Source organism: Mirounga angustirostris, unplaced genomic scaffold (genome assembly GCF_029215605.1).
Source record: "Mirounga angustirostris isolate CCGP_5_RB_7025 unplaced genomic scaffold, mMirAng1.0.hap1 SCAF_6, whole genome shotgun sequence".
NCBI lineage: Eukaryota > Metazoa > Chordata > Mammalia > Carnivora > Phocidae > Mirounga > Mirounga angustirostris.
The window spans coordinates 4,448,053-4,471,360 of NW_026991714.1; the positions used below are offsets into that span (position 1 = coordinate 4,448,053).

Genomic DNA, 23,308 nt, shown 5'->3' on the forward strand with positions numbered 1-23,308 from the left:
ACTATCTCCCCTGCCGTTCTCAGCGAGGGGGCGGAGGGTTTATAAAAGACGCAGCCCAGATGCTCCCTGCTTGCCTCCGAAGCCAGCGGCCTGCCGGGCACTGAGGAATGTCCCAGTTCTAGGAACTGGGTTCCTGCGGATGATTCAGGCCAGTCCCGAAGCCGGAGGAGGCCAGTGCAGGGCTGTTGAGGAATCCCAAGAGGAGCAACCAAACCTCTCTTCCACGTCACGGGCCAATTCCAAGAATTCCCAGAGGGAGCAACTCTGATGGCAGAACTGGGAGATTCTTCCCCAAACTGTCTTCCCCTGCTCAGAGGAGGCTCTGTCCCCACCAACTCTGAAGCCAGGCTTTTATTCTGACCTATAGCTGCCCGCCCCTACCGTGTCCAGGCCAGGTCAGGATGGTCTCAGTTTTAGGCTGTGGGTTCTGCCAGACCCCACAGACCTGCGGTTTCTCAGGCAGCAGTTCTGCCGAAATGCAAGCCTTGCTTTAAGCCTGTGAATGTCACCCGTTTTTCTCCACGTGGCCTCACAAGTTAGCAATGGGCCTGGAACGTCCTTTGTTCTCCACCCTCACTCCGATGAAACCCATTCCTCCTGGTCGTGAGATGGGTGACTCAGGTCGGGGTCTGGGCAAACTCCAGGCACCCAAGGCCCTTTCTGGCTTTCCTGGCAGGAGGGTCCCCCGGAACAAGGAAGGGCTCAAGGCTTGGTCTCTGCAGGTAGGAACTGCAAGAGGCTTCACCCAGGGAGCTTGAGCAAGTGAGCCAGCCACAGAAGGTGCCAGAAACCTCAGTGGTGCTGCCATGAGATCAAGGGAGCCCTCCCATCCTGGGCGAGCACCACATCTTTCCAAGACCTCTGGGAGGAAGGGAGCAGCTTCCCTAGGTAGGAGGGGCGTCCTCAGGAGCACTGAGCAGGAGGGTGAGAGCCCCCCTCCCCAGCAGCTAGCCTGGTCAGGGCGGGGCAGGTGGAGAAGGAACCTGGGGAGGCTTCTCTGAGGAAGAGGAAGGAAGCAGAGGGAGCAGCTTTCCTGCCCACTCTCCCTGGGCCTTATGAAAAGAGGACTCTTGCCCAAGGCCCCTATAACCTGGCATTGTAAACACCCAGGACGCACTCAGCAGCGGCTCCCTGCCTCCTCCAGGGCAGGACCCATCGAGGGAGGCAAGACTGGGCTCTGGATTGGAGGGGAGTATGGAGGGGGCAGGGTGATGCTGTGGGGCTGGGAGCTGGGAGGCAAGCCCTTCCCCACCCCCCAGGCATACAAAACGGGAAAAAGCCTCCATCCCTGAACCACAGCTCTTCAGCCCACAAGGAGCCTGGTAATCTGGCTGCTTCCAAAAACGCTGAGACTATCGTAAAGGCGCAAGACGTGGCGGAGCAGCTGAGGGAGGAACAGGAGCAGATTGGCCCAGAGGAGAAGCGTCCACGAGGGTGGACCCAGGTCTGCTGCACTGAGCGCCCAGCGTGCACCCAGCGAAGGAGGCACTCAAGCAGCATTTGAATGAGGGAATGAATGACCAAGAGTGTTTTGGGGAGACCGGAGGCACGCTAACACAGGCAACAATGGCCGCGGGGAGCCCCCCCCCCCGTCAGGGTGAGGTGGAGTGAGGAGAGCCCGGCCGCTTGAGTGAGGGGCAGCCAGGTCGGGTGAGGAGCAGGGCCCTGGGTGTGCCTGGCGGCTGGAGGGGGGACGTGTCTGTGCTGTGGCAACACCTGGAGCGGAAAGGGCTCTGGCAGGGGAGGGCAGAGCCAGAGGGTAAGCCGGGTGCAAATGCCACCCCCCCACAGGTGTGGTCTGAGTCACAGGTGCCCGGTAGGAGCGTGCGTCTGCAGCTCTGGTCCCTCCTGCCCCAGCCCCTCCCTGAGAGAGCGGCTCCAGCCCCACGCCCTGAAATGCCTTGGAACTGGACTTGGAACAGGGCCAGAGCAAGGCCGTGCTGAAGGTGGACAGGAAGGCAACACCCCCAGGGCCCCCAAAAAGCCAGGGGATGCAGGGCAAGGGCCCGTGAAGCTAGGAGGGACCACCAGCAGGGAGCACCCTTCCATCCCCCCCAGAGCATCACATCGCCCACGGCCCCGGCTCCCATAGCCCACTGGGCTCGCAGCTCATATGTCCTCAGCAGCCACAGCCCCCCGCCCCCCAAGAAAGCTGGGCTGTTGCTTAATGAAGTGGAATAAATTTAATCTGTAACTATAAAATGTCTAGGTTAGCGGCAGTTATGGATGCCCAGAGACTGGGCAGAGCCTGTCCCCTGCAGGCACCCCTGGGGACACGGAGACTCCCCTCATTTCACAGAGGCAGCTGGCTGGATGTTAGCTTTGCGCTCCGCTTCAATGCAGTACTTCTCAGGAAGGCCGGTGGCTCTGCAGGGGGGACACAGGGCGGGTGTGAGGGGGGCATGGGACCAGAGAGGAGGCAGCAGGAAGCGGGCCCCGGAACCGGGGGGCCCGCACCCCCACCCCTGCTCCCACAGTCCGTCCCCCAAACACATTCCCCTCAAGGCTCTAGCCCCCTGCCTCGGAGCTCCCACAGAGCCAGGCAGCCCCAGTCCCAGAGCCTTCAGAGGGAGCCCCCTTCAGGGGGCAACAACCTGTGTGAGCCTTCAGTCAGGAGAAGGGGCCTTCCCAGAGCGCCTGCCACCTCCCTCCGGTCCCCTGACTCCCACACGCCCCGCCCTCGGGGAAGGGGAGGGGAGGTGGGCCGCACGGATTGCAGCGCACCTCAGCTCTTCAATCTTTCTCTTCTTGATGTCATCAATGTGCTCACGCCGCTTCTGGGCCTCCTCTTTGAGGCGCTGGCCCTCCTCGAAGGTGGCAATGCGGTCCTGCACCTGCTTCTGCTGGTTCTCACGTACCTGGCGCCTGAGCTCGTTGGCATGCCGTAAGCGCTCGGTGGCCTTTTTCTCCTCCTCCAGCCGCTCCTTCTCAATCTGCTCTCTCTGAGCCCTGGAGCGGGGACACCGGTTGCCGAATGGACTAGGCCGAGCTGGCCCAGCGAGGAGAGGCACTGAGGAAGCCTTCTGGAAGGGCTTCTCCAGGGAACATGCTTCAGAGACCACAGGCCTGCACACTCCCACCCTCTTCTGAGGCTCAGAGACCAGCCTCCAGGCCGCCTCCGTGCATGCCGCCCCTCTCCTCAGCCAGGCCCGGCGCCGTGGGCACTCCATGTCAGGGGCATGCTTAGACGGGCCCCGTGCTTGCTTCCATTCTGTTCCGTCACCGTTTTGAAATTCTCAATATTTTTTGAACAAGGGATCCCCCAGGCCCTGCAAATTATGTAGCTGGCCTGTACTCAGGGCTTCACCCACTGGAAGCTATTTTATTCCAGCCTTCTCTTTTGCAACGATGCACAGCTCCTCTCTAGCTGGTTCTAAGATATCCTTCTTTCTCTCTCTCCCTTTCTGCCTTCCCACGAACAATCCTAATGACATTAACAAAACTGCAAAGGGGATGCTCAGAAGTGACAAGTGCTGGTGTTGGTAAAGCTAGCTCTCCTACTTGCTGGAAGAAAGAAGGAGTTGTCCCTGGGGCCTCTTAGTGCTCCAGCTCTCCAGCTCTCCAGATTCCTCATAGGAGGCTCTTTGCAAGGGGATTTTCACGGGCCCTAATATCCTGGAGAAAGCAGCCAACGTGGGCCAGACAGACTCCAAAAAACCTCAAATGAAATGTATTCACATCTCAGGGGAAGCGCTGAGCTCGGCCACCCTGAGCAGTCATCTTAGTTCTTTCTCGACATAACCAAAAACGAGAACAACATGTAAAATCATCTTGGGCAGGGATTTCTCACCTGCTCCCTGCCCTGAGGGCACTGGTACCCCACAAAGCTCCGAAAAGCACCATGTCACTTATCCACTTCCCTCTGGCCAGCCATCTCCCCGGCCCCGAGAAACACCAGTGTCGTCTCAACTCTCGGTAACTCCCGCACACCTGCGGTCACCTGCACCTGCCACAGGGCCCCCCAGTCTGCCCGGAGACACCTGCCGACTTCCTCACCCCTCTCCATTTATACTCCAACCCCAACCACTCAGACGCCCCCGTGATAGCAAGAAACCACACCTCCTCGCTTGCCCTTGTATTTTCCTATACAGAGAATGGGGTTCTGTTGTTTCATCTCAAGCAAAACAGGCTGGAAACGGGAGCCTGCATGTGTCACTAGGGAACCCCTGGGCAGCTGGAAATCTGAATGGGGCGAGCCTGGTCACTTCACAGGGTTATAGCCGTGACCTTGGAGCCTGACTGCACTACAGTCACCCGGGAGCTTCCAAAACCTGCTGCTGCCCAGGGCCTCACCCCAGACCAGTTACATCAGAATCTGTGGGGGTGGAGCCCGGGCCACAGGACTTTATGTGAGCTCCCGGGTGTTTCTGAGAGCCACCGGGTAGGGTAGGTCAGCTATCTCTGCTTAGTCAGTGGGCTCCCAGGCAAAGGCATCCCTCTCTCCAGAAGCAGGAAGCACATACAGAGGCCATCTACGAGGTCATGCTTTTGAAGGAGGAAAAGTTGGATTGCTGGCTACAGCAGAGACGCTCCTAGAGCTAAAAGAAACCCGCCCTGGTGGTCACATGGCCCTGGAGACAGCAGGTCTAAATGCTAACCTAGGACATCGGGTGAAGCTGAACGTGTCCAAAGGGCTGGTCTCACTTTAATAACTGGCTAGTGCACATGCTTTGGGCAAACAAAGCAAAGAAGGGACAAATGGGTCAGTGGCAGAAGTAGGACCCTTAATTTCTTCCCATTAATATTTATTAGTGCCTGCTAAAGGCAACACAGGTGTCCAAGGGCACACAGGCTGGTGAGGGCAGACATCTGAGAGGTAGTCTGGAGCCCAGGGGCGGAATCTGTGGGGCTGTTAAGGAAGCCACTTCCTTCAGAAGGTTTCCAGGGACCATGGCACGACCCTTGTGGGCAGGCAAAGCTACGGAGCCAAAGGGCACCGCAGCTGGTGGGGACAGGCTGGGGGCCCACGGTCCAATAAAAGACCAGGAGCCTGGCTCTGACAAGGGCAGAGGTTCCTACAGGTCTGCTCTGCCTCTGGCTGGTGGGTCTTGGGTGGGGGCCCAGGTCTGGTCTGGCATGCAAGTACCTGGGGCCATGCCAAGGACTGAGAGCAGGTAGACCAGAAAGCCGGGCTGCACCACTGCCTCTCCACTTACCTGAGCGTAATTTCTGTTATTTTGTATCTACACCCCCCATTCCAATTTTGTTTTGTTTGTTTCCTTTGAAAGCTTCTGATCTTACAGAGTCTGAACCAGAGCAAGAAAGGAGTCATTCCCAGTTTGTCCAGAACAGTGCCAGGGGGACACCCCCAGGGCCGGGTCTGGTGGTGGCAGATCAGACTGAGAGACGCCAAAGCAGCTCTGGCTGCCGGCAGCTCTGGGGGTGGACGCGGGGCGGGGAAAGTGACAGATGTGAACACTTCACTTCCACTTACGGGTGGGAATTTTCACTGAGCCAAAAGGGAACAAAAATAAAAGGATGAAGGGTTGGCAAGGCAGGCAAGATGGATAAATATAGGTGAGGTCCATCCAAACATGAGTCTCCCACATCCTCCCACATGAACTGGCAAGGACAGCATTTTGTTCACCTCTAATGTCTCCTGAAGCATCCAGCACAGTCTTGAATTTATACGCTTAAAACATATTTATCAAATGAATGGCAAAGACCCCAGCCCCCAACCCAGGCTCTTCCCCAGTGACCCACGGCCTTGGTGTTTGAAGTTCTTTCTGTCTCTCCTCGACCTCCCGGCTGCAGCTTCATCCCTAACTTACAGGGGGACATGGCGGCAGGGGAGGGCAGAGGGACCAGACATACTTTTACTTACACCTTTAATCCTCCGGGACAAATAATCCCGATAATACCCAATTCCTTAGCTATGTCAAGGTGCAGTCTTCCAAATCCCTAATCAGAAAATTCTTGGCTCTCAGTTCTTGTCTTTGCGCATTTCAGCTCTGCATCTAGCTGGAATGACTCCGCCATCCCAGGCAAGATGAATGCACATCTGTCTGTGGACATGCCAGCAAGTCCTCTCCGCCCAGTAGGGGCCATCCCTGCCACAGTACACGGAAAGGAAGCCGAGGTTCCCAGCCCCACCTACCGAAGAATCCTCTCGAACTCATCCCGGTCCCGTTGCACCTGAACGGCCAGAGCGTGCTCCTTGAAAGCCACCTGCTCCAACCGGCTTTTACGCAGTTTGGCTTCTGTCTCCACCTTCTTCTGCGCATTTTCCTTTTCCTTTCTGCGCCACTCCCTGTCTGCAACCTCCTGGTTGCGCTTGGCCCGCAAGGCATCCTGGGAAAGGAGAAGGTGGGGAGACCCGCGAGGGTGCAAACCGACCTCGGAACTGACCGGGTACCTTAGGAAGACCCCGACTGCAGACTCTGACACAGCCCTCTTTGAGGAGTGCCGTGCATTTCTCTGGCAGCAAGACTATTGCGGGAAAGCGTACGTGGAATCTTGTAGAACTTTCTGGTCAGAAGATACCCTGGGGGGTCTTGGCTTGTCCTCCCCCACCGCTGATCCCAATTCTTTCCCTACACCTCCAACACCTCCAGGGGCCCTACAGTTGCCTCTCATTTTAAAAACTGCTAATGATGGAGATGCCACAGTTCCCCTGGTGACACAGTTCAGTGATAGTTACAGTTGAAAGTTCTTCACGTGGCAGCCAAAAGCTTTCTCTTGAACCTTCAGCACATAATGCCCTGAGCAGTCCTCACTGCCGCAAGCACTGGGGGCAGCTCACCCCTTAGCCCTCAGACGACTCAAGTCTAGGTAACCAGCACGCCCCACCCCTTCTGCAACTCTGTCCGTCAGGTCGGTTTTGCAGGCTGTCAAGGGAATAGTTAAGGGAGCTGGGGAGCCCCAAGGAAGCCGAGACCAAGAAGGTACCTGCTCTGCCTGGTAATCCTGGGCCTTCTCCTGCATGGCCCTCAGACGGGCGATCTCCTTCTCTTTCTCCCTCCGTATTCTCTCCTGCTCAGCCTCAAACTCTGCCTCTCGAGCCTGCCAGGAAGAAAAGGTCTTGTAGAGCAGCTCCCGTTGCCCCAGCCTTGCAGAGAAACGAAGTTCCTGCCACAGTCTGTCCAGTATCTCCCATATCACTCCCTGACTCTTTTTAAGGTAGGGCAAAATAACTAGCAATGCATGAATAAAGTCAATTAGCATTGCAAAATCCTTCACTGTTTACCAAATGCTTCCTCCTATATGATCCCAGAGGGCCCCTACTACATTTTACGGGACAGGTATTATAGACGAGGAAACTGACATTCATTCAGATCAAGGGTCCTGCCCAATATCGCAGAGCTAGTCAACAACCAAAGAGGATTTGAATGCAGGTATCCCAAGCCCAGCCTTCATGCTCCTTCCACTGTATTGCAGACAATGTCTAAGTTGCAAGGCCACTGGGCCACGTTTCTGCAAGTAACAACTGTGGCACCCTGCCTGTCTTGTAAAGTGCAGCAGGTGGAAGTTACCTCATTAGTCCCTGGGCAAATGGCCAACCATGCTTTGGGCAGTTCCACTGTGGTTAGCAGATACGCAAGGAGTGAACCATCAAAGTTAGCTCCCTTTGCCACTTCACTGGAAGAACAGACATAGCCCTAAAATCTTCCCAAACCCAGCCTCCCAACTACCATTCTTGGGTAGTCATAAGACTAATGGCTTGAGCTGGGTGGAAATGTGATCTCCGTTCCCATAAAGAATATTCCATAGCCATCATTCTACCCGCCCAGACTCCTGGGCAGCCCAGTGAGTTGCCTACTTGTGAGCTATGCACAGGGGCTGTGTGTCAAAGCTGGTCTCTGTTCCACCTCGCACCGGATGGCAGGGTAGGGAACTCCAGAGGTATCCACAACCAATCTCTGCCCTTAGCTCTAACGGGGCAGCCCCAGCTGCAAGAACAGAGACCACCACTCCATCTAAACTGGGCTTAGAAGCTTTTTCACCCCCATTCCGCACTGCCCCCAATCACTCCGTTCCTCAGCCTGGCTCCTGAGTGAGTCCGCGCAGCATGAGCAGCATCTCCCCATTCACCATGAGCAGGGTCACTCTCTGCCCCGCGATGCATTTATGCTGACAGCTTCCACAGCAGTGGTGGGAGAAGCTCTACTCTCAGAGTCTAGCCCCCAGTACAGGATGCCCAGTACAGGAATTTTCACAAGAAATTTATGGGGCAGGTGACCCGTGATCACTGGGGATGTAATTATGCATTCCATGAGGAATCCACAAAAACTTTCCTTTCCTCAGTAGTTTTCATTTTCTTCCCAGTTTGTACCTGACCTTCATCCAACTTCTAATCAAAGATGTTAACAAGGGTATAACATCCTAATTTGGGTGTCCCTTCCAGCCTACTCTCTATTAATGAACCAGTGGCCAAGATGAAGAGAAGAAGGAGCCAGTCCCTTGAACGAAGAACATGAATTCTGGAATGGACACATGGCTTCCTGTCATGAGTCCCCTAGATCTCAGGCCTGACGCTCCCCGTGGCCAGAAGTCCCGGGCATCAGAAACCTACCATCTTCTTCTTGGTGAACTCCATCACCATCTGGTCTGCCAGTTTCTCCTGAGCCAGCAGCTCTGCCTTCTGTTTCTGGTTTTCATCATTAATGCGCTTAATCTCAGCTTGCATCTTTAGTTTTTGCTGGTGCCTCCGTTCCATGTCCTGCCATCAGAAGGAAAAGAGCCTCCAAGTAGGAGGGGACAAGACCCAGAGACACTGGCCCATAAGGACAGAGACACAGAGGCAGGGGCACATGCCCCATCTGCAGGCCAGCTGCCGCCGCTAGCCTCTGGTCAAGCCTCACCAATGACCCCTCGCAGCCAAATGGCCTCTTTGCAGTCTGCACTCACGTGGCTGGTGGCAGCCCGACTCGGATGATTTCTATACACTCTCGGGGAAGTGGAGGCTCTTAAAATTCTCCCCGGTGTCTCCCACATGTCATGAGAAGTCCTACCCATTGTTGCTGGTCTTTTCTCCTGCCTTCAATTTCCCTCTCTTCGTCAAACCCTAGCTTCTGGTCTCTATTCCATAGTGATGATTGAAATAATAAAGTATTGCTAACTGAGTATTTTCTATTCACTGGGCCCTTTATATAGCCTATCTCTGAAACCCAAATACATCCCCAAACTCTGAAAGGTAGAATTTGTTCTCTCTCATGCAGGTGAAGACACTGAGGCCCCAAATTTATTTGTCCAGGGCCATCCAGCTAACAAAATCCAGTGCCAGAATTTTGAAACCTGGTCTTTCTAGATTTTATTATTTATTTATTTATTTGACAGAGAGAGACACAGCAAGAGAAGGAACACAAGCAGGGGGAGTGGGAGAGGGAGAAGCAGGCCTCCCGCAGAGCAGGGAGCCCAATGCGGGGTTCGATCCCAGGACCCTGGGATCATGACCTGAGCCGAAGGCAGACGCCTAATGACTGAGCCACCCAGGCGCCCCAAAACCTGGTCTTTCTAAATTAAAGTTCCAATCTTCTCGGGAAGATTGCCCCAACTTCCAGTTCTCTCTTGATTTCTGAATCCCCTCTGCACGTAAGACGGTGCCACGCCTCCTGGGATTTGGTTAGGCCCTGCCTTGTAGGTCCCCATTCATTCCTGTGTGTTCATCCTGTCCCTGCCAGAGGACGGGGACCATGTCACACTTCCTGTCTTCCCTGGCAATATGTGTAGCCCAATGAGAGGAAAACAGCAAATAATCAACTAAAACAGGGCAAGGGGGAACCAAAGTGAGTGGCATGGGAGAAAAAGGGAAAAAAAAATGGTAGACACAGAGAAAGACAATGAATGATGGAGGACAGGGTGCCAGTGTGACCCTGAGTGACAAGATCCCTTCTAAGGAAGGAGCCTGAGCCTTTCAAAGCCTGAAGATCAGAGCGAGCACATTCTCGGGTCCCAACGTAGAATCTTATGCAGCTGGCCTACCTATATCCTCCCATCAATCTCCACCTCTTTCCTTCAAATTCTTCCACCCAACAACTCCCCCCACGCACCGTTTCCAGCTCCCTCCATCCCTCAAAGGCTATGCCCCACCCTAGACTTCCAGCTGCTTCTCAGCCCAGCTTCTGCCCTGACTCATCCAAGACAACTCTGCTGGCTCTCCCCGAGCTGGACTCACAGCCACGTCCAGGCCTCCCGGAACGCCTTCTGCACCAGATCGGCACAGCACCCACTGCCTCCCACCCGGCTGTGGTGCGTGAGTCACAGCGGCCAGCATTACCTCACTCTCCCCGCGCCTACCTCTTCACTCACCCCACTTTTCCCCACCTGGCCCAGTGACTCTCCACTCCTTTCCCCTTCTCCCTTTCTTCCTTTCCTTTCTACCTGCTTCCCACCAGATTTAGGCCTGCCATCAGTACCCATTATTTAATCCCATTGACCAGCACAAGGAGAAAACCTGCTGAACACTGATCTAGGACAGATATACCATCATGCATTGACCTACTTCTTTGCCTATTTATTTACTTTTCAGGTTGTTGTTTTTGTTGGTTCCAACCATCATCAAATCACTGGGGGATGACAACCCAATCGTCCATTAACGTGGGGAAAGAAGAGAAAAAAATCAGGAATACAGATCCCACTAGTTAAATGACACCATGAGGAAATAATCTGACAGATCAGAATGGGGGAAACGCTTCAAGTTGACTTGCCTGGGTCCCTCACAAAACCAGTGCCAAAAAAATCAAGGAAGGAACGAACGAGAACTCTTCTAGGTCAAAGCACATGAAAGAGGCTTAAGTGAATGCAAGGCAGGGACCTTGATTGGATCTTGGTTGAAAAAAAGAAAACTGAAAATACATTTTTGGAACACTTGGGGAAATCTGAATGTGGATTAAGTATTAAATGATATGACAGAATCACTGGATTCCAATTTTTCACGAGGGGATGAGATACCAGTACTGATGACTGGTAAGAGAGCATCTTTGTTCTTCCGAAATAAGGGCTGAACCATTTAGTAGCAAAGTCTCAAGATATCTGCTGTGAAAGAGTTTAACAGTAACAGAATACGTATAAGCCCCCAAAAGAGACAAACAACTATGGCAGATTCACAATTATGAAATCCAGGTGGAACATCGATGGATGTGATATATATAATTCTTTCAACTTGTCTGTGCGAACAAAAATTCTCAAAGGTAAAAAACTGAGGGGGGGCAGAAAGAATAAACACCCCAAAGGCTCCCCTTGCCCCCGCACTGTGCGAGCGGCCTTTATGTATTGCAACAGACCGAAGCGGGCAAACAGAAGAGGGTTTCTTTAAGTTCACTGGTTTTGGGCAGGTATGTCATCATTTCTTTTGCAGTGGATATGCCTATTGATTTTACCTAGACGAACGGAGAAAAAAGGTTTGGCTCCTCCACACAATTAACCACGTTCGGATGCTGTGTACTTGGAGTGAGGGAACAGCAGGGAGCCTGAGCCTAAGACAGAGCTAAGACATCTACAAAGTGTATCACATCCCTAAATAGGTGCGGGAAGACTATTAAACATCCCTGTGTTGGAAACAAACTGAGTGTTTTTGGAGTGGGGGGTGGGGTGGGAGGGATGGGGTGACTGGGTGATAGACACTGGGGAGGGTATGTGCTCTGGTGAGCACTGTGAATTGTGCAAGACTGTTGAATCTCAGATCTGTACCTCTGAAACAAATAATGCAATATATGTTAAGGAAAAAAAGAAGAAGAAGAACGTAGCGGGAGGGGAAGGATGAAGGGGGGGAAATCGGAGGGGGAGACGAACCATGAGAGACGATGGACTCTGAAAAACAAACTGAGGGTTCTAGAGGGGAGGGGGGTGGGAGGATGGGTTAGCCTGGTGGTGGGTATTGAGGAGGGCACATTCTGCATGGAGCACTGGGTGTTGTGCACAAACAATGAATCATGGAACACTTCATCTAAAACTAATGATGTAATGTATGGGGATTAACATAAGAATAAAAAAAATAAACCAAAAAAAATAAATAAACATCCCTGTGTTTATGTGTGCAATGCACATGGCTGTATATTTCCTTTCTGTGTCCATGCCCACGGATGTGTTGGTCTCGGACCCCAAGTCCCCGGGAGGCAGGGACAGAATCTGTCCAAGTCCCTGTTCATCCCCCAGTATAGCGCCACAGCCAAATGAACATTCAACAAGGCCATAAAAACTGATGGCGATGGTGTTGCGAAATGAGCATGTGCCTGACAGAAAATCAGTCCACACCCTGACACCCCCAAATCTCGGAGAGCTTTGTTGCTGTTGCTGGTGGAATTTGGCATCATCTGTCCAGCGTGTTACCCTTAGATCCTCGTCCTGGAGCTGTTCCATGTACTCCAGCATCTGGTCCCTCTCCTGCTCCCGCTGCTCGGCAAGCAGCGACCGCTCCTCCTGGTTCTTTTCCATCTGTTCCACAATATGCTGTCTTCCTCTAGGAGTGAGAAGTACCGCAGGGGCTTAGAAACCCACGTCCACGTTCCTCTGCTCCAGCCTCCACCCAAATAACCCCCAAGATGGGAGGTGTCCCAGGGACAATTGGACAAGCACCCCCTACACATCGCTACTCTTCATGAGCCCAGACCAAAGTCCTTCTCGAGTGTCCGGTGTCATGAGGGTGCTGTCCTCTCCTCTTCCAAGCCCCCCTTCTTGAGGCCCCCCTTCTTCATTTGTTTGCCCAGGAGTGCACCGCACCTCTGCAATGCACAGTCTGCCTTTCAGTGTGTCAAGAGCTTCTGAAATCCTACCGCCTCCCAAGCCCTCCCTGAGCAACCGTGGGATGCTAGGTTCCTAGCCAGCTTCGCAGTCAGAAAGCCCAGGACCTCTCCTTCCTCCCGTGCCTCGGCTAGCACCCAGTGTGTCCTGTCTCCCACCCACCTCCCACACCCACTTCGTTAGCTGTCTATCTTATGCCCCATCTCACGTGCCACGGACCTCCCACCCCTGGGTCTGAACAAGCCTCTGCACTCAGCGATGCCCTTGCTCAACAGTAAATAGCAGAGAACTCAGAGTTTACAATCCCTGCTGGTGGCAGTGATTCCCTATGTGTTGTTGGGATGACAGTAAACTTAGACGCATCCAGACCCCATGATGTATGAGTAAAGGCTGGGAGAATGAGAGAAGACACAGGTTAGGGTAGAACTGAGAGGAAGGACAATGAGATTCCCATCCAGGTGGAGCGCTTGAATGGCTTCATGACTCCAGATGAAATACACAGGAGGAATGAGTAAAAGAGTTACATGGAAGCGGGCTGAGGCTCAATATAAGGACCAACTCAGATCATTAGAGTGGCCTGATGAGGCAGAGATTTTTCTTTAATTGGAGCTGTTTATGCAGAAGATGAAGAGCCACTTAGCCATTAAATCCACATTTATGGGGAGCCTGCTACAGTCGAGCAGCTGCCTACGTGAAGCACAGAGGCGAATGGTTCAAGAGCACAGACTCAGAGGGGGAGAGAGCAGAGCCAGTCAGTGTGGTTCAAGGTAACTCTCACCTTATATGGTTGATGTTCTAGACCTGGGACACTGTGGGCCTATAATTTACCTGTTCTGGTAAATCTACTCGTCCTTTTGGTAACTTTACCCGCTCTGGTGAATTTGGTAAATAACCTGCTCCGATAAATTTACTTGTCCTTTTCTGCAAAAGGAAGGGGACTGAATTTTTCACCCTAACGTGTGTTAAGCACCTGCCACAGGCCAAACGCTCTGCTAGGTCCAGGAGCTACAGGAATGAACCAAGACAGGAATGCTGTCTGGTGAGGGCCAGAGAGCCCCAGTGTGAGAAGCCATGTGCTGGAGTATAAACATGGTGTGGCAGGACGCAGAGAAAGGGACCCCGGAGCCTGCCTGCTGAAGGGATAGAGCTTTCCAGGGGAGGTGACAGCAAAGCCACATACTAAAGGAAGAGAAAGTATTTTCCAAGGGAAAAGGAAAGAGAAGAGTATTCAAAGCAGAAGGAACAACAAAAGCATAAACCCTGAGGAGTCCAGGCGTGCTGGGGGACGGGGAACCACAGAGGGATGGCAGGAAAAGCTAGGAAACGAGGCTGCGTTGGGGCCAGACTGTGAGGCACCTGTTATGATCTGAGGAATCAGCTTTGAGAAGCTCTGCGGTTCTATGAATGTCATCATAAGGTTTTGAGATCATAGTAGATGGTAGTAATGACCATTTCTCCTCTGTTCCCTCTTGGCAAGGCTACTGGGACCTAAAGACCCATGGAAATGACAGGGAGGGAGATGCCAAAACCACCGCTGTACCTGATTCTTTCCTCCCTCCTCTTCCTATCCAGCTCCTCCTGCCTTTGAATGGATCTCTGTCGTTCCACCTCCATCATCTGATCCAACCGCTTTTCCTCTGCATCCAATTCTCTTTGAATCAGCTGCTTCTCCAGGATTTGGGCATCCCGGATGGCATGGCACTTGGCATTGAGGATGATCTGCAGGGGGGGGCGGAGGGGGAATGACACGGTGGCACCAGGTCTAGGCACAAGGACGGGGAGGGATGCACCATGGGGTGTGGAAGCTGGAGGGGAGAAATGGGAGCAGGGCACTCCTGAGCGTGCCGGACCCGCGCACAGCCACGCGCAAGCCCGGGAGAGCAAGAGCATTCCTGTGCTCACCCTTCCCTGAGTGTAGCTCTGTGTGAACACTCACTGGCTCCTAAGAGTGCTAGCCTATGCAAGGAGAAGCCTCACTAGCACCTCTCAGGGCATTGGGTCTTCGTGTTTTGGGGGCCATGGACCACTCTTTGAGAATATGAAGAAAGCAATGGGCTCTGTCCTCCTTAAGATTCACTTACATACATACACATAAAATTTCCATAAAACTTCAGAGGTTCAAGGTCCCCCTTAGGGACCCATGAACCCCAACATTAGGCCCTCTGTTCTACTTCTCAGGGAAACTGAAACACTCGTGCAGAGGCCAAGCGACTAGACTTTTTAAGCTGGAAGAGCCCAACATGACACATCAGGGGACAGCCTTCCATAAGAACGACCAAGTGAAAGCTCTGGAAAATAAAAGGAGGCATGAGGACAGATCAACCTGGGAGAGAAGTGTAGATGACGGGGTTGGGAGTCAGTGGTGTTCGTGTGCTTGGGACGTGAACCACATGCCAATGAGAAAAAAAAATCCACCCGAGCCTCTTGTCTTCATGCTCTCAGCTAAAGGAAGCCCTTTGGGCTCCTCAGGAGAAGCCCGTTTCCCGGCAGGAGAGAAAGGGAAGGCAGGTCCTCACTTGGCAAAGCTCAGTTCACCCCGAGAATCACCCTGCTAAGTAGTTTTACCACTCTTGTTTGACACATGAAGAAAATGAGGCCCAGGGCGGATGAGTGACTTGCTGAAGGTCACACAGACAGCATGTGGCAAGGCCAGTCCTCCCTCTGACCACAGCAACTCCCCCCTCCACCAGCCCCTCACCCATCACCCCCTCCTTGCCCCAAGTCCATCTGGAGCTGAGGCCATCCAGAGCCTAAGAGGAGGGCGGGAGGAGGGGAGGAACGAAGTCCCCACCTTGCTCATGTCCTTGAGCTCCTCCTCCTGCTGCATGCGCAAGGTGTTGGCTCTCTGCAGGAGGTTCTGGGCCCTCTCCTTGGCCACCTCCTCTAGGTCACTGAGCTTCTTGTTGTTTCTCCACACCATTTCCTTCTGCTTCATGATCTTCTTGCGCTTGGTCACCGCGTCCTACGGGAGACAGTCTGGATCAGTAGGGGACTGCCCGGGGTGCTGGCCCGGCTACCACAGGCCACCCAGGAGGACCCTCAAGGTGGCTTCACCCATCGTGCTAGCAGAACCCAGAAGTCTCTCGGCCTGGCTTCCTCCTCACCCGTCCTCCGCCCCCCAGCTGTTCCCACACCTGGTGTCCACTCTAGCACGTCTCTGGTCTCCATGAAGCACACATTCACGCCTCCTTCCAGGACCCACAGACTAGAGCTCCCCCCTCCCATCTGCAGAGATCAGGGCTCGGGGAGGGCAGCTACCACGATGGCCTCCTTCTCCTTCTTGAAGGCCTGCTCCCTGGCCTCGAGCTCTTCTCTGGTCAGCAGGTGGGATGCCCATTTGACGCGTTCAAACTCCTCAGGGCTCATGATGAGGGACTCCCCAGAGGGATCCTTGGCGGGAACGCTGCCCCAGGGGATGAACAGTCAGTGGAGAGGAGTGGGAAGCTCTCAGCACCGCACCACAGGTGCTCGGCCCTCCGCCCCTCCCTCATCACTGCTGGCGTCCCACGATGCCACCCCATGGCGGGAGAGACGGCCCGCTGCACCACCGGCCCACTGGGGAGAAGGGGTCCCAGGTGAGGCATGGGCCAAGCAGAGACATTTTAAGGACTTTTGCTGAAAGGCCTAGTGTGCATGTCACCTTCTCGGTGCACCCATCAGAGACCCTCCCCCGCCCCTCATGTGCACATAGGCCAATCCCCCCACCAGACCGAGAGCCGACCTCCTCGGAGGCCACCGCGCTCTGCTGTCACGGCCTGGGCTGTGCCTCCCACCCCCGGGCACGGCCTGTGCGCGGACCACGCACTCCTCCAGGATGCAGCCTCTGCTGGCCCCGGTGGCCGCCTAGCCTCTGGCTGGGCCCAGAGGGAGAGCGCAAAACCACGCTGGTGAACTGGACTTTAAAAATAGCTTATTCTTCAAGGATGACATAAAAAGGGCAGGGGGGACGCTAGACAAGGTTGAAATGGATGCTGTGAGAAACCTAAGCATCCCTGTCCATCCGGCCCAGAGAGAAGCTTTGAGCCCTAAATATTAATTAAAATCTCTCATCAACAACAGTCAGAAGCATGTCTGCGGACCTCTCCTCCTATCCGCCCAGCACATTCAGCAAACCAATAGCTAATTATAATGATTACAAACAAATGACATACACTGAAGGTGGAGGCGGCAGGAGCAGCCCGGGCCGGGAATAAAGCTGCTTCTGGGTGAGGCCATTTAACAGGGACACGGCAAGGAGACGCAGACCATCGGAGGCAGGAAGTGAAACCTCATCTCATAAAATGCGTGTGTGTGTGTGTGTGTGTGTGTGTGTGGTGGGGAGCAGTTCAGGAGGAGGGCCGAATGAGTGAGTGGATCCGGGGCTTGGCCCGGGACCTGCAATGACCAGGACCGATCTGGCCCACCCCAAAAAGGAACCCTTCCTTCGCCCCACCAGCGGCTGCAGGAGGCGGACCATGCATGGCCGTTCGCCACCAGGGCCGACCAGACTGCGCTCCTGGGGCAGTGACCCAGCCGCGCTGCCCCAGCTCATGACACAGACAACACTTCCTGGGAGCTCGAGTTCTCCGCGGGTGGAACCAGGGCTGGGAGGACGGTTTCAGAGAGTGCAGCTGGAACCAACCCCCACCGCCCCCAGCGACAGCTGTTCCCCCTGCTGAGCTACAGACCTAAACCACAGGGGCACCGAGCAAGGGGGCAGCTCTAGTCAGGAAGCCACGCAGAGCCAATCCCAAAGGAACCCAAGAGCCCCGGGGAATTTCCTCTTCTGGCCCCAGAGCCTGGGAAGAAGCCAGGGGGCCAATTAGCATCTGGTCAGTTTCCCTTTACTTCAGATTCTTGGTACAGCCAAAAGGAGTTGACTCATCTGGACCATTTCTCTTTACCAAGAGCACTAAGGGGGGCTCAGAGAGGACCCACCAAGCACGGCCCCTCTCGCAGTCCCATGAGTCCCACCGCAGCCAGGAGACAGGGGAAAAGAAGAAGCGGGGGATCGAAGGCAAAGGCAAGAATCGATATAAGAGGGGGAGCAACAAGAGAGGCCAAGATGCCAAGGAAGGAGAGCTAGGAAGAGAACAGGGGAGATGAATAGGACAGAAGTGGGGCTCGACTATCTGGAGGAGATCAGATAGCCCCTCTCCCTGCACAGGTCCTTAGCAGAAGTGCAGGCTGGGATGGGGAGGCAGGGCCCTGAGCCCTGGGTACTCACATGAGCTTCCGGACCATGTCCCGGGTGATGAGCTGGATGGTCTCCGGCTTGTTTTCCAAGCCCAGGGCAGTGAGGGTTTTCCGAATGGCATGCTTATCTCGGAGGACCACAATGGGGCTGTCGCTCTGGGCCTGAGGCTGTGGGGTCAGGAAGCCGGCTTAGAAGCTGGTCAGCCCACATCCTGCGGGTCAGTCCCAACTTCTTCAAGGGCAGCCTTCCCCTGTTTCTTCCACCCCATCCAATGGCAGAAAAGGCTGACTGCGGCCCAGATGGCGGAACCACCAAGAGTTTCCAGGGCACTGAGAAAGCAGTACGCTGCTCTGCCCTTGAATATGGCTGCCTTCTTACTGACCAGCGCCTCTGAGAACAAGGCCTTCCCATGTCTTGTGCAAATAGTCCTGGAAGGATGGGGAGGGGAGTGGCTAGTGTGTGTCCATTCCTAACCTGAAACCATCAGGCACGAAAATCTGGGGTCTCTAGGTTCTCCTCCCTTTAAGATTTATGAAAGAAGAAATAATGATCTCTCTTGGACCCACATCGTGGTTTGAGATAATACGATTTGTTACAGACTCATGCAATCCATTATATTCGGAATTTTTAATCCTTCCTTATGATTAATTTACTTTGGTCCCCCCGCCCCCGAAAAAATCATATGGAGGAGGTTAGAAATGGCCAAATGGCCTGGCGGAGACCTGCTTTTACATGGAATGTGGTTAGAAAGTCAGGGAATCAGCATTAGAAGGCATACATATTAAATGTATGATTTTTTTTCCAAAATATTCCAACCATGAAAGAGTCAGGTAATAAGAAAATGAAAGCACTTATTTCAGGAAAATTTTGAACGCAGGAGAGAATTTCATTTGTCATGAAGGCAGCGACCGTGATCCTGCCTCCATGGAGGTCGTGCTGGTCCTTTGGGTCCTGAGCGCCCTTCGCCCTTTGCACAGACCGTCCCCAGAGTGTTACCACCAGCTGCAGTCCATCTGCTTCCGAGAGGGTGCGACTCAGGCGCGCCACGGACCGCTTCTGCCCCCTGCTGCCGCTTCAGAGACCTCCGCTCCCCCAGCGAGGAGGCCAAAGAAAAGGGCCCGGAACAGGCATTTCTCTGACTGCCCCTCCCGCTGTCCCAGCTGGACGACTCCTGGAGAACTCGGCCATTTCCAAACCCTTCATCACCCCACGGGCCCAAAACAAAACCTGTCTGTAAGTGAGGGTGCATTCCTCCGATTCTGTCCCTGTGGATAGGAAAACCGATGCAGATGGCCGTCTTCTAAATGGAGAAAGGCGGGGCGCCTGGGTGGCTCAGCTGGTTAAGCTGGTGAAGCGTCTGCCTTCTGCTCAGGTCGTGATCCCGGGGGTCCTGGGATCGAGTCCAGCATCGGGCTCTCTGCTCAACGGGGAGCCTGCTTCTCCCTCTGTGTGTGTTCCCTCACTGTCTCTCTCAAGTAAATAAATAAATAAAATCTTAAAAATAAGTAAATCAGAAAAAAATAAATGGAGAAAGGTGCCTTCTCGAACCCTCTGGAAGGTCCTGTTTGTTTGTTTAAAGATTTATTTATTTCCTTGAGAGAGAGAGCGCTCACATGCGCAAGTGGAGGGGGTGCAGAGGCAGCAGGAGAAAGAATCCCCAAGCAGACTCCCCGGGGTCACGGATCACACTCCCCGAGGATCGCAGATCACGGATTACCGGTCACAGATCATGGAGCTGGAGGTGGGGCGGTGGGCTTGATCTCACACCCCTGAGATCAGACCAGAGCCAAAACCAGGACTCAGATGCTCAGCCGACTGAGCCACCCAGATGCCCCTGGAGAGTCCTTTTTGGTTCACAATGAGGACAGCGAGGAGCACGGACATCCGCTGGGCTCCCACCACCTGCCGGATGCACAGGTGTTCCCACCAGCATTCACACCACTCCTGGCATCTTTCCTGTCCTTTACTCTGTCCCTCCGTCTCTCACTGCCCTCTCTCCATGTCCCATTCTCCTTCTGTCCTTCCTTCTCACCTGCTGCACTTCCCGTGTACCAAGAATATTCCAAGTCATGCTCTCGCTAGCTCTCCTTCTCTACACAGAAGAAGCTGTCGGCCTCTTAGTGGGGACAACACCTGAACATGAAGACCTGCTCGGGATTTCCCAAAGCTAATGAACCCTGTTAGTTGAGCAACTGGGAGAGGAGGATCTGTGGTTTTCTCTGATGCTGTTCTTGGACGGAGGGGCAATATGTTGCTCCAGGTCTGTGAGCTCGGTCCGTGGCCCTCACACGTCTTCATCCTGAGGCACTCACTGAGCAACGACCTGCTCTCTGCAGCAGAGCCCCCCTCAACATCACAACAGATTTTAAATGCAGGGCAGATGTGAAGATTGCAGGGGTGGAGGGGCCAGGTACCCCTGATCACAGGGCCCCACTAGATGCCAGCGTCCGGCTGCTCGGGTCTCCCTCTGAGAGTCATCTGGGTGACTGGCTTCATCCCGAGCAACACCAGTCCTGGTCACTGCCTCCCAGGGCCAGCTACCTGGAGGGGCTGGGTGACAGTTACCTTGACCCCTCCGAAGAGGCTCTCATCCACCTCGGAGCTCACGGCTTTGGTCCGGTAGCGAGCCCTATTCCTCGACCTGTTGGAAGTGGTGGAGGACGAACTCAGGACGCCAGTGGTGCTTAGCGGCTGCAGGGAGAGGCAGAAAGGCCGGGTCGTCAGTACCGAGGGGTCGGCTGGACCCTGGGCAAGGGAAACACCTCGCATTTCCTCGTCCCCACACTGAAGATGGCCAGGTCATCGTGTGATACAGAAGGGAGGAGGAGGGAAGTGGGGATGGCAAGAGGACGTCATCGTCATCCTGGTCCCAATTTCCCCCAAGGACACTGTCTTGAGAGGCCACGTGGGCTGCCTCTCCGGAAAGGTAGCATCCTCTCCCACCTCCAAGCCTCTTGGCCTGAGCTCTGAGCCCCTTTCACGACTAACACTGCTATCTGACATCCTCCGTGTCCCCACAAGCTCCCAAGGTTATGGTGGGGACCAGAGGACACTGAGGATGGAAAAGCACCTTCCTGCTGCTTGGCTCACAGTTCGTGCCCAATAAAGTTCAGTGGATGAAGGCTGAGTGATTGCTTCACGGCTTTCACTCCTGGGACCCCAAAAGCATGCACTTTTAACCAGCCAGTGTCTTCCTATTTGGGGAGAATTCCTCATCTAATGAGTTGAGATAAGGCCTATCTCCGACTGTAGACGCTAAAAACACCAGATACGCTCCTTCTGAGCCTGGGCAAAGGGCCTCGGCTTCACCAATCGGATCCCCTGAGCCGGAGAATGGAGGGGAGCGGGTGGTGCCAGGAGAGCCCGGGGGAGCTCTGGCCGAGGCAGCGTGGTAAGGACCCGCGGCAGCACCCCACAAAGCTGCCGGGGCTGGGCGTGCCACGGTGCAGCCAGGGGCCTTGCCAGACCCGCTCTGGGTGGTGATTTTGGCTCGGGTTCCAGCTGCAGTGCCTCCCTTTGTCCCCGTTTCCCAAGCACAGTTTCCCAGCCGGGGAGCTCCCCAAAATCCACCCCCCTCTATGCCCTCGCACTTAAGTCAGAGTTCTGGCCCTGTTGCCTCCAGCTAGCAATACTAGTACTTCCTCCCCTCCCAAAGCCCAGCTCAGCCCCGAGAGGAGTCTGTCTCCGGGAGGTGACTTCTGCGAGGACTGGGGGCGACTCCAACCTTACTCTAAAGCTGACCCAAATCTCCCTTTGGAGGAGCCAACCTGTCCCCCAGTCCTCTAAGCTGGGGTGTCTCGGCGGCATGAGCTACCCACTGGGGGTCTCCCAAGCCTGGGAATCAGCAGCCGTCAAGAGGACAGCGCAGACAGGGAGAAGGACCCTGTCGTTGCAGGTCACTAAGCCCTGGACAATGTGTTTTGAAAGCTCTCTCCGATCCGCCCTGACCAACCAGATTCGGCAGCACCTGTTTCACCTGCCTCGGGTTTTCCCGCTAAATCAGGCGATTATTCTCCAGCTGCGCCCGGCTGTGCGTGCCCTCCCTTCTTCCTCACTGCCTGGCCCAGCCGGCAGGAGGCTTACGGTGGGGGCCTCCCTTTACAGCTTCAGGCAGCCCTGGGACAGCAGAGCAGGAAAGCTTGGGTTTATTAGAAGGTAAATATAGCAGCCCCGAGGATGCCTAATAACAGACTCGGAAGGGTTATTGTATGGTTAGTGGTGAGCAACTGCTCCCCTTTCCACCAAAAATAGAAGCAGAGGAAATGAAAAGAACCTGCAGTAGGTGGGACTGAGGGCAAGCATTGGGAGGGGAAAGGTGGAAGGTACCGGACCAGCAGGGATGGTGTGAGTTCTGCCTCTAAGTAAGGAAGAAGGTGTGGTGCCTGGCCCATCAGAGGAGTGCGACACGCATTAGATGAAGCCCGGGTGAATGAAAGCAAGCAAGGCGGCCTCTCGCGGGCCGCAGGCCAGCTTGACTGGAAGCCTCCCCAGAACACGCCTGACTCTGCGCCACTCCCCGACTCCACATCTTCCAAATCACTGTGGAAAATAACGTAGTGACGGGGCTTTGGAAGACAGATGAAAAGTATTATTATTGTTTTTGCATGTGTTCTCCTGTTTCTTTTCAAGGGCTCCTGCAGGTTTGCCGTTTACCCTCAGGTGTCCACCGGGCGACAGGTTCCTCCAGGGCTGAGACCCCGTCGCCTCTTTCCTGTGCCCTTGGCACCCAGGTCAAGAGCAAGCCGCGCAGGAGATGCTCCACTGTCAGAGCCTAGAAGTCAGAACAGAGGAAGGAAAAGAGATGACCGCAGGGAAGTGGCCACTGGGCAGGGCAGAGGGAAGCTCTGAGCTCTCTAGGGTTGGGTGGCTGAGAAACCTCACTGGAGAAATGCTGACTTTTAAGCCATAAGCCCCAGCCCCTGTAGCCAAGAACAACAAGAAGGATTGGGGAGGTCACTGTGTAATAGCACTCGAAAAAATGAAGAACCAAGCAGAAACGGAAAGTTAGAGCCCTCTAGGTCAAGACAGTAGCCAAAAGGCTCTTTTAGGAAGTGAAGGGCTGGTTTGACTTCTTGCATGACCAAATAAATATCCCCAAGAGGGTGAGCAGCGCCCAGAGACAAGCCTGTCTAGTGCCTAGTTGCACGGGCGGAGATGAGGAGGGCGGACAGATAAAGATGCCAGTCCCACTTTGATGTTTCCATTCTTGCTGACCCAGCTGACTCCCTCTCTTCAAATACCCTCCCACCCCAGGACCACAGGAATTTGGCCGCCACTAGGAATTTGGGGAGAGACTCCGATGCCAAAAGATTAGCTGGTCAATCGGATGATTTTCACTCTGTCATTGATACAGGACAGTCTCTATAATGTATTAGGTTTTGAAGAAACCAGATTGGAAGGCACATGTAAGTATTCCTGCGAAAATGTCTGTTTGAAGGGTGTGCACCCCGAGTG

The 23,308-nt window shown here is 54.3% G+C and overlaps 1 protein-coding gene across 1 annotated transcript; it reads right to left on the minus strand.

The window, feature by feature from the left end:
- Positions 1-2,160: 2,160 nt before the first annotated feature.
- Positions 2,161-22,247, minus strand: CFAP45 (cilia and flagella associated protein 45). The gene is made up of 11 exons (XM_064593768.1): positions 20,414-22,247; positions 17,885-18,021; positions 15,937-16,081; positions 15,470-15,640; positions 14,219-14,397; positions 12,268-12,397; positions 8,513-8,659; positions 6,889-7,002; positions 6,098-6,291; positions 2,725-2,949; positions 2,161-2,367 (listed from the first exon to the last, which is right to left on the minus strand). The coding sequence occupies exons 1-11, from the start codon at positions 20,621-20,623 to the stop codon at positions 2,289-2,291; spliced, it is 1,731 nt and encodes a 576-aa protein (XP_064449838.1). The 5' UTR covers positions 20,624-22,247; the 3' UTR covers positions 2,161-2,288.
- Between the last annotated feature and the right edge of the window lie 1,061 nt (positions 22,248-23,308).

Bases quoted from the DNA above. Each gene is read 5' to 3' on its own strand.
- CFAP45 (XM_064593768.1), bottom strand. From the start codon at position 20,623: ATGCGAGGTGTTTCCCTTGCCCAGGGTCCAGCCGACCCCTCGGTACTG. The intron at 18,022-20,413 runs GTCACCCAGCCC...CTGACCCCACAG, and splicing joins TCGGAGGGGTCAAGGTAACT to CCTCAGGCCCAGAGCGACAG. The intron at 7,003-8,512 runs GTAGGTTTCTGA...TCTTCCTGGCAG, and splicing joins AGTTCACCAAGAAGAAGATG to GCTCGAGAGGCAGAGTTTGA.